General features: G+C 37.4%; 1 protein-coding gene across 1 annotated transcript in view; it reads left to right on the plus strand.

The window, feature by feature from the left end:
• Positions 1–10,276, plus strand: part of CWC27 (CWC27 spliceosome associated protein homolog) — a 95,541-nt gene extending 85,265 nt beyond the window's left edge. The window contains exon 14 of the mRNA XM_027887727.1: positions 9,856–10,276. Coding sequence (XP_027743528.1) covers positions 9,856–10,018 — 163 coding nt within the window. The 3' untranslated portion in view covers positions 10,019–10,276. The remainder of the gene's footprint in view (positions 1–9,855) is intronic.
• Positions 10,277–14,804: the final 4,528 nt, after the last annotated feature.

Raw genomic sequence — 14,804 nt, forward strand, 5'->3', positions numbered from 1 at the left:
CTCTCAGGAATGGCTGCTCTGCAGCCATTTAGAATTTGACTGTGACTGCCAGCATACTACGTAGTTCATATAATTAATAGCACATGATGCCAGTGCCTCATAACTGAACCACTACAGTGTTTCCTGGGTGAAATGTAAGGATGTGAAATACAAAGCTTCTTAATCTGTAGAAAAGATTAACTTCTTTCATCCCCGTGGACTGCTGTCACAGCTGTAACTAAGTGACAAATGTAAATAAGTCACTTAGGTAACTTTGGAAGTATGTCTAGACTCTGAAACTTACTCTTTATTTGAAATAACATAAATTCATTCAGCTTTCAGATATACTATGGGACAAGAAGGAATTAGTAAAATGGGAATTTGGAATGAGGTGATGGTTTTTCAAATAGTTTTTCAGTTTAAAGTTCTTATGGTTAGTTTCTTTTGTTGAGTCTGAACTATTCTAAGTTTTGGTTAATTTGAGGTATGGGAAAAATGGACATTTCTTTAAAAGCAAAATGAGTAAGTCAATACCTGAAGATACTTTTCAACTTATAGTGAAAAGGTTGTTGTGACAATTGGGTGACAGCAAATATCTTCCATCTCAAACGAAAGGGCATTTCAAATCTTGCTTAATGGATTGTTTCATGTGCATGTTGTGTAATTACTAATGTTATCAAGACCACTGTCCTCTTAAGTTATTTGTGACAAACCTGAGTAAAAATAGAGAGGATTAAAACCTATTCAAGTGAATTTAATGGCATTATTTATTGAAATACGCTGTTTAAAATCTTGTGCCTCCAAGAAAGCTTTTAAAGATATCTTCTTGGTCACAAAATATTATTTTGATTTGGATAATGATGCTTTACATGGATCAGATCACCTGATTGTAGCAGAAATTAAAGGGAAATGGTCTGGTTTTATTAATTTATTGTTTCTGTGAACAAAAACCTCACTGAAGTTCTGTGATAAATGTTTAAAGTGCAACCTGATTTATAAATGTCAGATACTCTAATCTGTTCCCAGTTCAGAATTTTTGAAAACTGCTGCTAAGACCACTTAAATATTGTGGCAACATTGGTTACTAACGCTAAGCCTTTTTTGCTAGGACATTAGTTGCAATTTGAGTGTACAAATTTTTACCCAGTTTGTAGAGATAGTTATATTTTTCTCCCAAACAAACAAAAAATAAATCTGTATACTCAATGAAGATGCTCTCTATCCTGCATCACTAGTTATGCTTTGTATCTTCTTTAAAAAATGTTTTTGTTAATAATAAAAGGAAAACTTCTCTCAGAATATTTTTGGTTGGTTTCAGTGAGAAATCTGGCACAGTTAGGAGTGGAAACACATAATATTTCACTTACTTTGTGTTCTCACAGTAAAAGGCTTCATAATGGAGAGAGATTTAAGTGTAGAAAAGGATCTAGGCACCACTTTTCAATTTGTGTTTTTGAGTATAGGCTAGAATTGGTTTGGGCTTAGGTCTTTTTTAATGGAAATAGCAATTTCAGGATCAGGTTAATGTTGAAGTTAGCCAGACTGGTTTTATATTGCAATATTTCATTGCTATTAAGAACTATATCATTATGCACACTGTTAGTATCCACTCCATATAAGTGTGATAATGTCTTCCACAATTTGTTACCAGGATTTCCTACTTAATGCAGCATGTACTGTCGAATTTTCCGTGGTGAAATTCTTCAGGATAAACACCTAAAAATATTGGTTGTATTTCTTTTAAAAACCTAGCTTTATATACATTTTCTAAAATGCAGGGTTTTTTCTTTGCTGTAATACCTCAGATTTAGGATTATGAAATATGGCTTCCTTAAGATTAGCACCAGTCTGCAGTTTCAGTTGCAGAAGCTTAGCTGTGACAAACTGAGTAAACCTCCTGAAAACTAAGCTGCAGCGTTTTTCACATGCCGATGCTAGTTTAGGGAACGACAGAAAAAAATGCTGATGTAATTTATGCCAGTGAAGCACAAAGATGGATTAAAGCCATGTTTGCTCCCCTCCTCCCATCCAGACTTGAGCCAGCGCTCCTCCACTAGTCTGGAAAAGCTGGCACTGTATTAGGTCTCTCCTGCTAAGGCCATTGATTTACATTTTTTAAAAGTTGACAAAATACTTACTAGATTTTTACAAAGGGTAAAGGAGTGCCAGAGGTCTATATTAGAAACACATTGGAAAGAGGGGTTTCTTTTCTATTTGGCAAAAAAGTAAACATTTGTTTGGGTTTTAGTACTGCCACTAACTTTTAAAGGCAGAAAGGAAAAAAAGAATCTTTTTTTTCCATCCTGTTTCCTCCCCACTTTCACCCCTGTACTGCTAGAATGTGGTCAGACCTTGCTTGATATGTAAATGCTAAACCCTACCCCACTGCTTCAGTCAGTAATTCATATTAATGAATTATTCTTCTCCTCCAGTTGTATATTTATTGCTTCTAGCTGTTCAGCATGCCTGAGAAACTCAGAGCATTTAGAATTTGTGCGTGTGTGTGCGTGTGGGGTTTTTTTTATTTTGTTTTGTTTTGTTTATTTTTGTTAATTCCTCCATGTCTGAGTTTATTTGGACTAGCATCTGAGCCTTGACTACTGTTTGACTTAAATTCAGAGATGACCCATGCTTTACTCAAGGGATATCTAGTGTTAGATTTACTGTCTGGAAATCTTACTCTTTTTTTTTTGTAGCCAGCAAATCTAGTGAAGAATGAAGAAATAATCATCTAAATCTTTATTAGCCTTACGTAAGCTTCCTGCTTATTGACACACCTTTTCAAGCCCCCCAACTCTCATTGAATAACATGTTTAAGCAGTAAGGATTTAGACATATTCAGAATGGGGACAGGGAGGGATAAAATAGAAAGAGGAGTGTCCAGAGAAGCTGAATGTTCGGAAAATCTGAGTATTTCTGTGCTAGAAATGTTCTCCTCTCCTTTCCTTCTCTTCAGCTCTATGCTGTGATGATACAATACTGCCTGACTGCTTGTGTTAACTTGGTGAGGTGATTTGCTGACTGACTTCAGAGTATCAGATGTTGTACAAGCTATTGCCAGAGACAGGATGCTAGACTAAATGGATCATTCTGGTATGGTGGTTCCCATGTCCTTGTAGTAAATGCTATGTAAAGTTTTTCTACTCTGGTGCACTGTCTGGAACAACATCTGGAATTTGCATTCTTCCATACAGCTCTACTAGGAGCAGTTGTCTATTTAAAGTACCGTATTTTTGCATCAAACTACTTAACTTTTTTGTGAAGAGGTCATGGATGTACTGTTAATATACTATTTATGAATTTTTACAGAATGGACACAATATCAACATAAAATAACTGAATTTTTAATAGAAAAATATTTATTGATTGAGAAAGTAAGTCATCACAGTTTTACATATTTCTAATTATGATATTGTGGGAACTAATCTCCACTAGTTTTTCCACAGGTTGTCTTTGAATTAGGTGAGCTTCTTCATAGTTAAGTTGATTTTCCATGGTTTAGAAGGTTACTTACAATTAAATCTTCTTTCAAGAGAAAAAAATGCTTGGTACTTTCTTGAAAAATTGAAGGATACAATACATTAGGCTTCACGAAGATTAGGTTATGTTGTTGGCTTTTCAAAAACTAATGTCTGGGGGTTTTTTAACCTGGAAGTCCCATACAAAGTGAAACTATTAGTTTCTTATAATTTCTGCAGTGATTATTTTGGGGTAAAACTAAGCATGTAACATTCAAATAGAGTATCTCAAAAAGTATTATGTTAGAAATATCTGCAGAAGTTCTATTCTAATTTTATGCTGTAGGCCTACACCAAGAAAAAATACAAACAATTAATTCTTTGGTCTGTGGAGGACCCACAACTTTCTGGTTATTCTGAAGAGGTAAAGCCATTTTTTTCGTCCTCCAGTACCTGTAATATACAAGTTCAAAGGGCTAGTCAGAGTTAACAGAAGTGTACAGTCTGAGTTTGTATGATATTTTTTTAAGCATATTTTCATCAGTTTTAATTGCTTAGCATTGGAGACAGTTTTGCTCTGTGCAAGAGCAACAGTAGAACATTACCTCCATTGTTGTTGTGGTTTAACCCCAACCATTATGCAGCTTCTCACTCCCACACCAGCAGGATTGGGGAGAGAATCAAAAGGATAAAAGCTGGAAAAGTCATGGTTTAAGATACAGTCAGTTTAATAGGAAAAACAAAATCCACATGCACAAGTGAAAAAAACCTAAGAATTAATCACTGCTTCCCATGGGCAGGCAGGTGTTCAGCTATCCCCAGGAGAGCAGGACCCCATCACATGTGATGGTTACTTGGAAAGATAAACACTGTCTCTCCGAACATCCCCCCCCCTCCTTCTTCTTCCCAACTTTATATACTCATCGTCATGTCATACGGTCTGGAATATCCCTTTGGTCAGTTTGGGTCACCTGTCCCAGCTGTGTCTCCTCCCCAACTTTCCATGCTTCCTTGCCAGCTGACAGTATGAAAAGCAGAAGAGTCCTTGTCTCTGTGTAAAGCACTGCTCAGCAATAACAAAACATCATTATACTATCAATACTGTGTTCAGCACAAATCCAAAACACAGCCCCACACTAGGCACTGTAAAGAAAATTAATTCTACCCCAACCAAAAGTAGCACAAACAGCTGAAATATTGTGCGCTAATAGTACTCCAGTCGTCTGAAAGCTAGAAAATACCTCTTTTGGGTCTTGAAATTATTCTCAGTAAAGTACTTGGGGATGGGGTATTTATAGTAATAGTAAAACATCCTTTTTGTCTTGTTTGTACTCTTGTTCCCTTGCCTTGATTCAAAATATATGCTTGTTTTAATTCTTATTTTACGTTTTTCACTCTATTTACATTTTCAGCAGTCTCTTTCGGTTTTTGTTTCTCATTCCAATCCTTTTTTTAATCTTTTACCTTCCTCAATTTATTTATGTGGTCTTGTAACTACCCTTCTGCGTTTCTCAACTCTCTTTCCTATTCCTGTGCCCCCACTACTCTAAGAGTGAAAAGAGTGCCAGTGAGTTCATTTTTCCAGAACAGCTAAATTTTTTTTCCTTGGGAGAGAGACCTCCTTTGCTTTGATCTGTGGATTCACTGATCCGTGTTCACGAGTTACATTTCTGTCCACTGCCTAGGTATCTTGAGACTGATGGAAGGAAAGTGTTATAATGTTTCCTACCTTAATGATTAACACTTTCAATTTAACATACTAGTTTACAATATTTGAAGGAAAATGTTAGTACCAAGTAGAGTATAATTTAAGGAAAGCAGTAGTACTTGAGTACTTCTCATTGTTTTTCTTTTAAATGTGTGACGCATTGTGTAATTGAGGAAAGTAGGAAGCGCATTACTTGCAAGCAGCGCTGAACTTGAAAACAAGTGGTAGTACCTGTAGTTATGGTCCATATTGGGCTCTTTTTTTTTTAGATAGCCTATACAATGCAAGAAGCAGCACTGAATTTCTTAATACAGGTACTTACTCCTCTGTGTTCATTTTAAACATCCTGACCAGGAACTCTCATAAAACTATACCATAATTTGCAAAATTCTGATATTGTAAATATCATAGCAATGTGATTAGTTGTTTTATTTATTTAGTGCAAAAACATAGAGTATAACTCCAACTACAGTGTTTTATGCAGGCACCTCCAAAGTACAGGCACCTGCCTAAAACTGCTTAAGAAGTTACTGTCACTCTGCCAGAAGCCACTAACCCTCACAACAGAGTTGGCAGAACGTAACTTTTGTTCACACATGTTGATGATGCAAAGTCCAGCTGCTTAAAAAATGCTGAGGCAGGTGAGTGCAAGACTTCCTCTGTAGACACTTGAGGAAGGGAGTTTGAAGGGGCAGGAGGGTAGCTGGTGGTTGTTACCACCAGTTGTATCAGTTTGAAAGACAAGTGTGGACTTAGGCAATACAGCTTTGCGATTTCGTTCCATGAGTATAAAAATCACTGATACCTGAGTGCATTTGAGCTTCATCAGTAGTGCAAAAGCATATGACTTTGTTATTGTTGTCAAGGTTCAAAATTATTCAGTTCACTTACTGCCACTTTAGTTTCTCCCAGAGGGGGTTCTGGAAAGGCCAAAGCTGTTGGATTACCAGGCTTCTCTTTATGCTACACTCAACATAACTGCCACCTGTCAGCAGCTGGCATGTGGTTCAGATCCAGTGCATGGCTCACACATCTCAATAGCAGAGAGATTACAGTGTATTGTATCTTTTCTTATAAGTACTATCTCACTAGAGGAGTTCAAAAGAGCCTGATCTCTTTACTGACCTGAGAATATCACGAGGCTGTGAGAGCAACCACCTACCTTTGAAATCCTGTGCTGTCTCTGAAACTGTCTTAATTCAGATATTTCAGGCTAACATTTCAAGACATTCCATTTTGGGAATACAGAGGAGAACCAACTATTGCATGTTCTTTAGTAACACTGAAGGAAAGAAGTGCAGTGCAGCAGAACAGCTGTTCCCTCATTACATGGATTAGGATCATGGTTAACCTGTAGGATGCTGTCATCTGGTCAGTGTAAAAATCAACCCTCTACAGCAATACATCCACAGAAAGATTGCTCGTTCTGATTTGCAGCACTCTCTTAATAACAGGTGTTAAGAAAATAATTTTGTAGTTACTTCTACTAAAGAAAGACAACAATTTGCACACCTAGGTACTTCAAACCCAGAGTCATCAGTTCTGGCAAGCTGTTTTACTGAAAGTAGGTTTTAGCAAAAAATATTAAGCTGCAAAACTTAAGGTTTGTTTTCTTTTGAGTTCTTCATGGTAGAACTTTCATCCTTTAAATTTTGAAGAAAAGTGGGTTTTAAAGTTAAATGTCTCACTTTTTTAAAATGATCTGTCAACAATTAGCACAAGTTAATATGTTCCTGAAGACCAGAAATAAAGAGATGAAGTCAGTGCTTTCAGCACAGTGACTGCAGAAATATGACTAGGCAGCCAGCTCCTCACTGAACCCAGGAGCATGCAAAAGGGAAGAGAACTATAAACCAAAAAAGGAAAAGTCTCATTAAACCTATATTTGTGGAATTGCAACCCTAACTCTGCATTTGGAAAATTATGCAAATGCAAACTTCTGTTGGAGGAGCTTGAGTAAGATTATTTTAAATTAATTAATATAGAAATAGTTATTAAATACTTTCCATATTCCGTAAAAAATAGAACAATTCCAGTTGGCTTTAAAAAACGGTATTCAGTGTGATTTAACATTTACATAGATGCAGAACAGGTCTTTCTGTGAAGATGTGTGACTTGCTAAAAATAAACTTAAGTGCATAGCAGGAAAATATTTTTTTAAAATCTCCACACAGTCTGTGTTTATTTTGCTTTACCTATGAGTTGCTGCATCTGAAGTTGATTCTGGGAATATCAGAAAGTGTCTTAATATTGGCTTATTTTTAATCACAGCTGGGAATGTCTCAGCGAAGAGTTATGAATAAGAGTCAGAGACTGTGGCTTCTTTCAGTTCTTGGGAGAGGTAAACATTGCTTAGTCTGAATCTAGAGCATCAATTTGCAAACTCCTGGGACTACAGTATGGTCTGACCCAATAATTAGAGATGCATTTAATTTTAATTTCTGTTAGTTGTATCCTGGAAGTTGTATCCTGTGCTGTGGCATTCTTGGAAAACCCAAGTTGATGGAAGGGCTAATTGTGACTACACTTCTACTTACACTCCTGTAACACACTTTAAAACCATGCAACAAGGGATGACTCCATCTCTTTAGGCCTATGCTTTAATTTAGACTAGGATAGTGTGATTTGGTATGTGTACTCATCTTTAATAAGTTGAGAAGAATATGACAAATGCAGAAAGCATTTTCACTAAAATAAATTACTTCAGTCTCTCCACTGTGAGACAATGTTTTTATAATTAAACTACAAATATGCAATCATGAGTCACTCTGATGGTACATTATGTTTTTCTGAATTATAGAGATGACTAGAAAAATAAGTTTGGGTATTAGTAGTGTGTGCAGGGTTATAAACTGCCCAAGTTAGATACACTGAAAACAACTTTTAAGTATTTAGGAAACTCACATGTCAAGAATCAATTGTAATGAAAATTCTCAATTTTTGTTTTTAGCAGTTTTCTAAAGAATTCAGAGAGATGTCATATGGTCTGTAGCTTTGAATTTTGTCTGGTTTCTTTAATAGTACTTATTGTAATATACAGTAAGTGAGCTGCTGCTCCCCCACTTTCTTTATATGTGGAGATTTGCACTAGAGCTCTCTGAAAACCCTGTTTAATTCAGAGCCTCTTAAATATTGCAAGAGACCAGTAAAGCGGTATTTCATTGGCTGCAAGACTTCCCTTTTGCAACTTGATTTTCATGGATTTTCTGTCACAAGGACTGTTGACAAAGACATCTAATGCTGTAAATATTGATAAACTTAGATTCAGATCAGTATAGCTCTTAAGTTGTCTCAGCAAAGTTAGACGTTTCTGAAGTTGTTGAACACAGAATCCAAAGACTAAGTGGGGGTTTTGCCTAGGCATGTATGTTTGCCCTGAAAAATTATTTAATTCTGTTTTGCAGAGGTTTTTTTTGAATGAACGTATGAACTTTTCTATATATAAAATACATAAATATATATACACACACACCGCCTCTCTAAGCAACCTCTTCCAGTGTTTCACCACCCCATTGTAAAAAACTTCTTCCTTAAATCTAGTCTGAATCTACCCGTTTTTGGTTTAAAAGCATTGCTCCTTATCCTGTCACAACAGGCCCTGCTAAAAAGTCTGTCCTAAAAACTCCATTGTGTACTGAAAGTCCACAATAAGTTCTCCTCGGAGCCTTCTCTTCTCCAGGGGACACAGCCCCAACTCTCAGCCTTTCCTCGTAGGAGAAGGTGCTCCAGCCCTCTAATCATCTTTGTGGTCTCCTCTGGACCTCTTCCAACAAGTTCATATGTTTTGTTGCTGAGGACCACAGAGCTGGATGCAGAACTCCAGATGGGGTCTCACCAGAGCAGAGGGGCAGAATCCCCTCCCTTGACCAGCTGGCCACACTGCTTTTGATGCAGCCCAGGATACAATTGGCTTTCTGGGCACATTGCTGGGTCATGTTAAACTTTCCACCAGCACCCTCAAGTCCATTTCGGCAGGGCTGCTCTCAATCCCTTCATCTGCCAGCCTGAATTGATTCTAGGGGTTGTCCCAGTCCATGTACAAGACCTTGTACTTGGCGTTGTTGAGCCTCCTGAGGTTCATATGGTCCCGCTTCTCAGTCATGTAATTGTGATGTTTTCAGATTACTGGAATTTGCTGAAATGGAGAAATATCTGAGGGGTGGGGGGGGACGGACACTACTAATCAAAAGGAGAAAAAACATGGAATTGAACAAGGTATTTGTTTAGTCTGGTATTCAAAGCACAATCTGGGCCAAGTTAATGTGGAGCAGCAGGACTTGAAACATTCCCCTTTTGATCTTCTGTGTACCTACTTCAAGTGGTTTCCATGTAAGCTCTTCTCCACTTTTAGTCCAAAGTGACTAATAGGAAAACTTGAGAAACACTCTCTATTCCTGGGAAAAAATTGCCATACATTTTGGAAGTTATAGTAAATAGAAAAAGACAAGAATACAGTTTAGCATGTGAAATAAAATCCAGCAGACATAACTCTATTTAGATGTATTTTTCAAAATGGGTCTTTGCAAAAGTAGTTATCTGATAATACTTGGATCTGTTAAGAAAAAAGAAAAATAACAAAAGAAACCCAGGTCAGTTCTGTTTTGCTGTGCCCAGAAATAAATCATGATACTAAAATCTTTCCATGCACATCATTACAAATTATAGCTTTCCATTCATTCACTGAATTTGAGCTATGTTTTATTTTTGTAGGATGTCACATGTACTTCAGTTTGAAGATAGAAGCAGGAAGGTGAAAGATGCAAGCATGCAGGATGAAGACACTTTTGAGATCTATGATCCACGGAATCCTGTAACTAAGAGGAGAAGAGAAGAAAGCAAGAAGATAATGAGAGAAAAAAAGGAAAGGAGATAAAAGGAGTGTAAAGCTAGCCAGAGTTGCCTTGGAAAGTGACTGCAGTAAAGCACTGGCTCTTTTGTTAGCTAAAAATATCCCTGGACAAGTGTGAAAAGGAATCTCTCAAGAACCTGTCAGTTTTGAAGCAGAGCTATCACTTATTTCTTAAGTTGTGCAGTCATATGCTTTCACTGCATTAATTATCCAGCATCTCTAAAGGTTTTTAGAATTATGTATTTAATAAAACAGCTGACTTGGCTTTTGTCTGTACTTTAATTGCAATAGTCACCATCATTTAATCAATATATGGTAATCAAATAATTTTCAACAAAATTAATGAGAATTTGTCTACACAAGGGGGAAATTAACACATGGAAACTCCATCTGCAGGGTATTAAGGTTTTCTGAAGGTAGAATTTATTTTTATTCTTTTTTTTAAAGACATGTAAACATTGCAACAGTAAACATTGCATGCCTGAACCACTCTGTGAAAGAATTAAGATGATGCACTTTCAGTACTCCTTAGAATGGTCCCAACTTTCTTGAACCAAACTGAGTTTAATTTGAGAATTTGGTTATTGTCTCCCTCTTTTGAAATACACATTCCAATATAGATCCCAGTTTCCCAGTAATACTCCCAATAATACAATTATTCCAAATAATACATTGTGGATAGTTATTCACTATCCATAACACATGAACAAAAACAGAATCTGAATGTGCTGCAGTCATTGCTTGAACCACTTCTTGCAATACCAGAAACATCCATGTGGTAGAATTTTCACTGTAAAGTAGCTGATAATGAAGACTGGTTTGTTAATTAGTCCAGTATAGAAACAAAAAACCATTTGATCAGTCTCATTAGAAACATAACCCTGATTTTAACAATTATTCTATCCTCTAAAAATGGGCAGCTCAAGTTTCCAGTTTGTAGAGTTTTCACATATTTTACGACCCTGAGTGTTAATATTTTTACAGATAAATGTGAATTTGCATTGCTCCTTCTTTGCAGCAGTTCTGATGCCACAGGAACCTGCATTACCTGTATGGGCAATAGCTAAAGAAAAGTGAGCACAAGTGAGCAAGGTCAATAGAAAGTGCCACCAGAGTAGTGGTTTTGCTGATGTTGTTTTTAGAACAAGTTCAGTAAGTATGGTGCCCTTATCAAGCTGCCACTGCCAAATTTCTTGATAGGCTCTGAGGTGTGAGATACATAAACCTGCATTGATAGGTTAATATGACTCAAATGTAGTAGGTTAGGTTAATACAGGCTATTGCTTTAATCCGTAGTGTAAGCTTTGAGATAAAAAGAAAACTTGGAAGGTGTGAAGTGAGTCCTTGTATAAAGCTGTCATTATGCTCCTCTTAGGCTGAGTGAATTGTACTGTGCCATGGTGTAAAGAAGTTAAGGGAGGTTATATTCCTAAACATGACCATTCACAAACTAGTAAGGTAGAGATTTTTAAACATTAAGTAATTTTCTGTCGGGCTACTGTTGGCAAAATCGAGAACATCTAGTGTCACATACTGTTCTTTCTATTCATTGCTTTTTTTGAGGAGAAAATTTTTAAGGAGCCATTACAGGAAATGAGCATATCAAACCCCCATTCTGATGGGGATGGGGGAAGGAGGTGAGTGACTCTATGTGCGTGTGTGTGTGCGTGTGTGTGTGTGTGTGTGTAGGCAGAGGAGGTTGACACAGGGAAAGTGAGGGCTAGATCTAGAAAGAACCTGGAGCATCAGTTCCAGGACTGGTAAACTGACAAAAACAAGAGAATAACTATGCTGACATTTTCTTGATCGGTGTTATCAGATTATCATAGTTAATCAGCTGAGAGTCACTTAGAAATAGGCTAAGGCGTCTAAATTTTACTCATTTCATCGAAGCAAAAGTAGGTTCTACGTTTTATTTAGGAGACATCTGGAGTGAAGGCAAGAGACGTTGATGTCAGAAGTACCATCTCAGGTAAAGGCAACACCAGAGAGTAGAACCTCACAGAAAGAAGTTGAAATGACGACACTTGTCTGAAACAAGAAGTTTGCAGGGTCACAGGTAACTCCTATAGTGTGAATAACAATCCTGCTTGTTTCCCGTACTGCCAGGCTAGCAGAATCGTATTTTAACTCAAACCTATTTCATTCTTCATCTGATATTGCTATAATTACATGAAATGTTGAATGCTACAGGATTGCAGTATTTTATATGGACTGAAATGGGTGTGCTCAGTTACATGTTTTGTTTATCAATCCTGAAAAGCAAGTGGGAAACACAATGTGGGCAGGTGTCCACCTGTCTGTGAAACAGTAATCTTGAGCTAGGTCAGTGGTTGAAAAGTAAAGTTGGTATTGTGGCTTCAGAAAGAATTTGTTCTATGCTAGTGAGATTTTAGACTAATGGTATTTTCTTGAATCTTCATTAAGCTGCTTCCTTCTTCCACCCTTATGGCTAGCACCTCACCTGTTTGTATAAACGTGAGCGTAATCTCTACATAGTTGTAACATACAGCTAGGAACATTTATCTATGCACTACTAATAGAAAACCAGTATTTAATGCTTGTGAAGTTGTCCTTTCTAAAAACTGCTAATTATGGATATAGATCACCCAGCCTGAAGATGCACACCACAATGCCGGTAATGAAATAAATTTTTTTAAAAACTCACTGCTTAAATTTGCTGGCTGTGCTCCACTTCCCAACCACCACCACCACCATGTGCTTTTTTGATTACTCATTTCAATAAGCTAAAAATGGCATAAACCCAGACTATGACTGAATTTTGAATTAGAACAGAAAGATCAATTTTTAGAGGCAGCTAAACTGCAATTTCAATACATCAATTTTGATGCCAACACAGTGGGCTAGTGTTTAACAACACTCAGTAAGGCAGAGACCTTCTGTCATCCCTACCTTCCTTTTAATAGAAGCCTTAATGGAGCCCTTTATTTTGTAAGAGGGGATTTGACTTTCCTAAATGAAAAGGCGGTGGGGGGGGGGAAGTTTTACAACCCTGCACATAGCGTTATGTTGGTAAAGCTGACATTTTTGTTTCCAAACCAGCTGGGTTTCAAGTAGATAAGGTCCTTCTAGGCCATGTCTGGTAATAGCAATGTCTTTGAGAACAGCTTAAGGCTTGCTTCGCAACTCCTGTCAGTGATGCCAAAGCTAGTACAATGTGCCCTTTTTGCTTTGGAGCTAAAAAAACCCTGAAGTGCAACACAGCCTGGTTTATTTCTGTCAAATAGCCACTATGCCTGGGCTGCTAGGGGTGTAGTCTGCAATACCACGTTATGTAGCTTTTCCCAGTCTGCTAATTTCCAGCATAAGCAGGTTTGGGAAGAGGTTTTCCCCAAACTGTCTCCTTTCCCCTCTAACAGTTAAAATAACTACACACCAATGTTGTCTGCTTTCATCTAGAGAACATCAAGTCTGCAAGAGACACGGTTATGTTTTGGCAACATAAAAACTAACCTCAGACAGAAAGGATAGCTTCAGACTCTGCCTCATTCTGGCAGAGACATATGCATCTGTCATTACTTAAATTATAAGAGACTTGGGCTGTTAGAAGATGAGGGCACTTCTTACCTGTGTTTTCTCAGTAAAAAATATAGGTATTTGCTTGCATCCTTCCGTGTAACAAAGTGTGAGCTGATCATACATTTATAAGGTTCCTGATGAAGTATATAAAACACTCCTGCCCTGCCAGTACCGAAAGCTTGCCATATCCCAGTCTAATGCCATAAAGTGATTCCCCTTGAGTCAGAAGTGCCACATTCCAGCTCGCTAGTCACAAATTCCTCATGCAAACAGACACCTTGTACCCGCAGTGGGGTCTCTAATGGATAAGATCTGGTCACAACGTCTGCAAGGCACCCAGGGCACATGGCACACAGCCCATCAGAGGCTTGTGCACCTTAGCTGCTGTCACAAAAAAATATTCCTCTGAATTCAGTTTAGCTTTCACAGTGCTTTTTCTTGGCAGGATTTCTCATCAGTATCTATCACAGATGGGGTTTTCCACTTGATTTTACAATTCTTTTGTTTTTTAGGAACCCGCTAACATGGCAAAAGTTTAATTTGTAAGTCACAGATTGGAAGAGTTTGTTTAAAAAGTTATTGCACACTTGTGCAGGTCTTTCTCATGCATCTCACACAGATGTGTAAGAACTGGTTTCTGCCTCTGCATACTTCATTATCACACTTTCTCATCATCATGTCTTCCCTGTCAACCTCTATTACCAAAGGCCAGAGAAGGTATTTATATCCTACTCCTCCTCCTCGTCCCTTCTCAATCTTCTGATAACTTTTACATTTATAGCTAATCTCTACCATGCTGTCCTCTCACACTGTCTGAATGTCTCTGTGTGCTTGGCTTCCCGTTGCAGAGCTGAAGAATCTGTATACCCTCAGAAAAGTCACACTCCAGCTGAAGCTGCATTTTATTATGTGTATGTGTAGCTTCTGTACATACTACAAATGTAAAAAGCATGAAGTTAAAACTTTAGAGTGTAGACTAAAAATTTATCTTTTTTAATGTTTTAAACACTTTATATCTCTTTTTTTTTTCCCTAAAACACATACCAAAACAGCATTGTACCCAAATGCTTTCTCTGTTCACACTTACTGTCTCAGTTTAATGAGACTGAAGTGGTTTGCTAAAGAGGATGAGTTACAAGGAAGACCAAACTGCCCCCTCAAAGCAATTGGAAATCTGAAATTAAGAAGCTTCGGTTGAGGAAGTATGGGAGAAAGAAAAAATAACAACCCCTTTTTATTAAAGGATGTATGTGTATTGGCACATCAACAA

Source organism: Empidonax traillii, unplaced genomic scaffold (genome assembly GCF_003031625.1).
Source record: "Empidonax traillii isolate 1590-97213 ecotype Southwest subspecies unplaced genomic scaffold, ASM303162v1 scaffold220:size741200, whole genome shotgun sequence".
Lineage (NCBI taxonomy): Eukaryota > Metazoa > Chordata > Aves > Passeriformes > Tyrannidae > Empidonax > Empidonax traillii.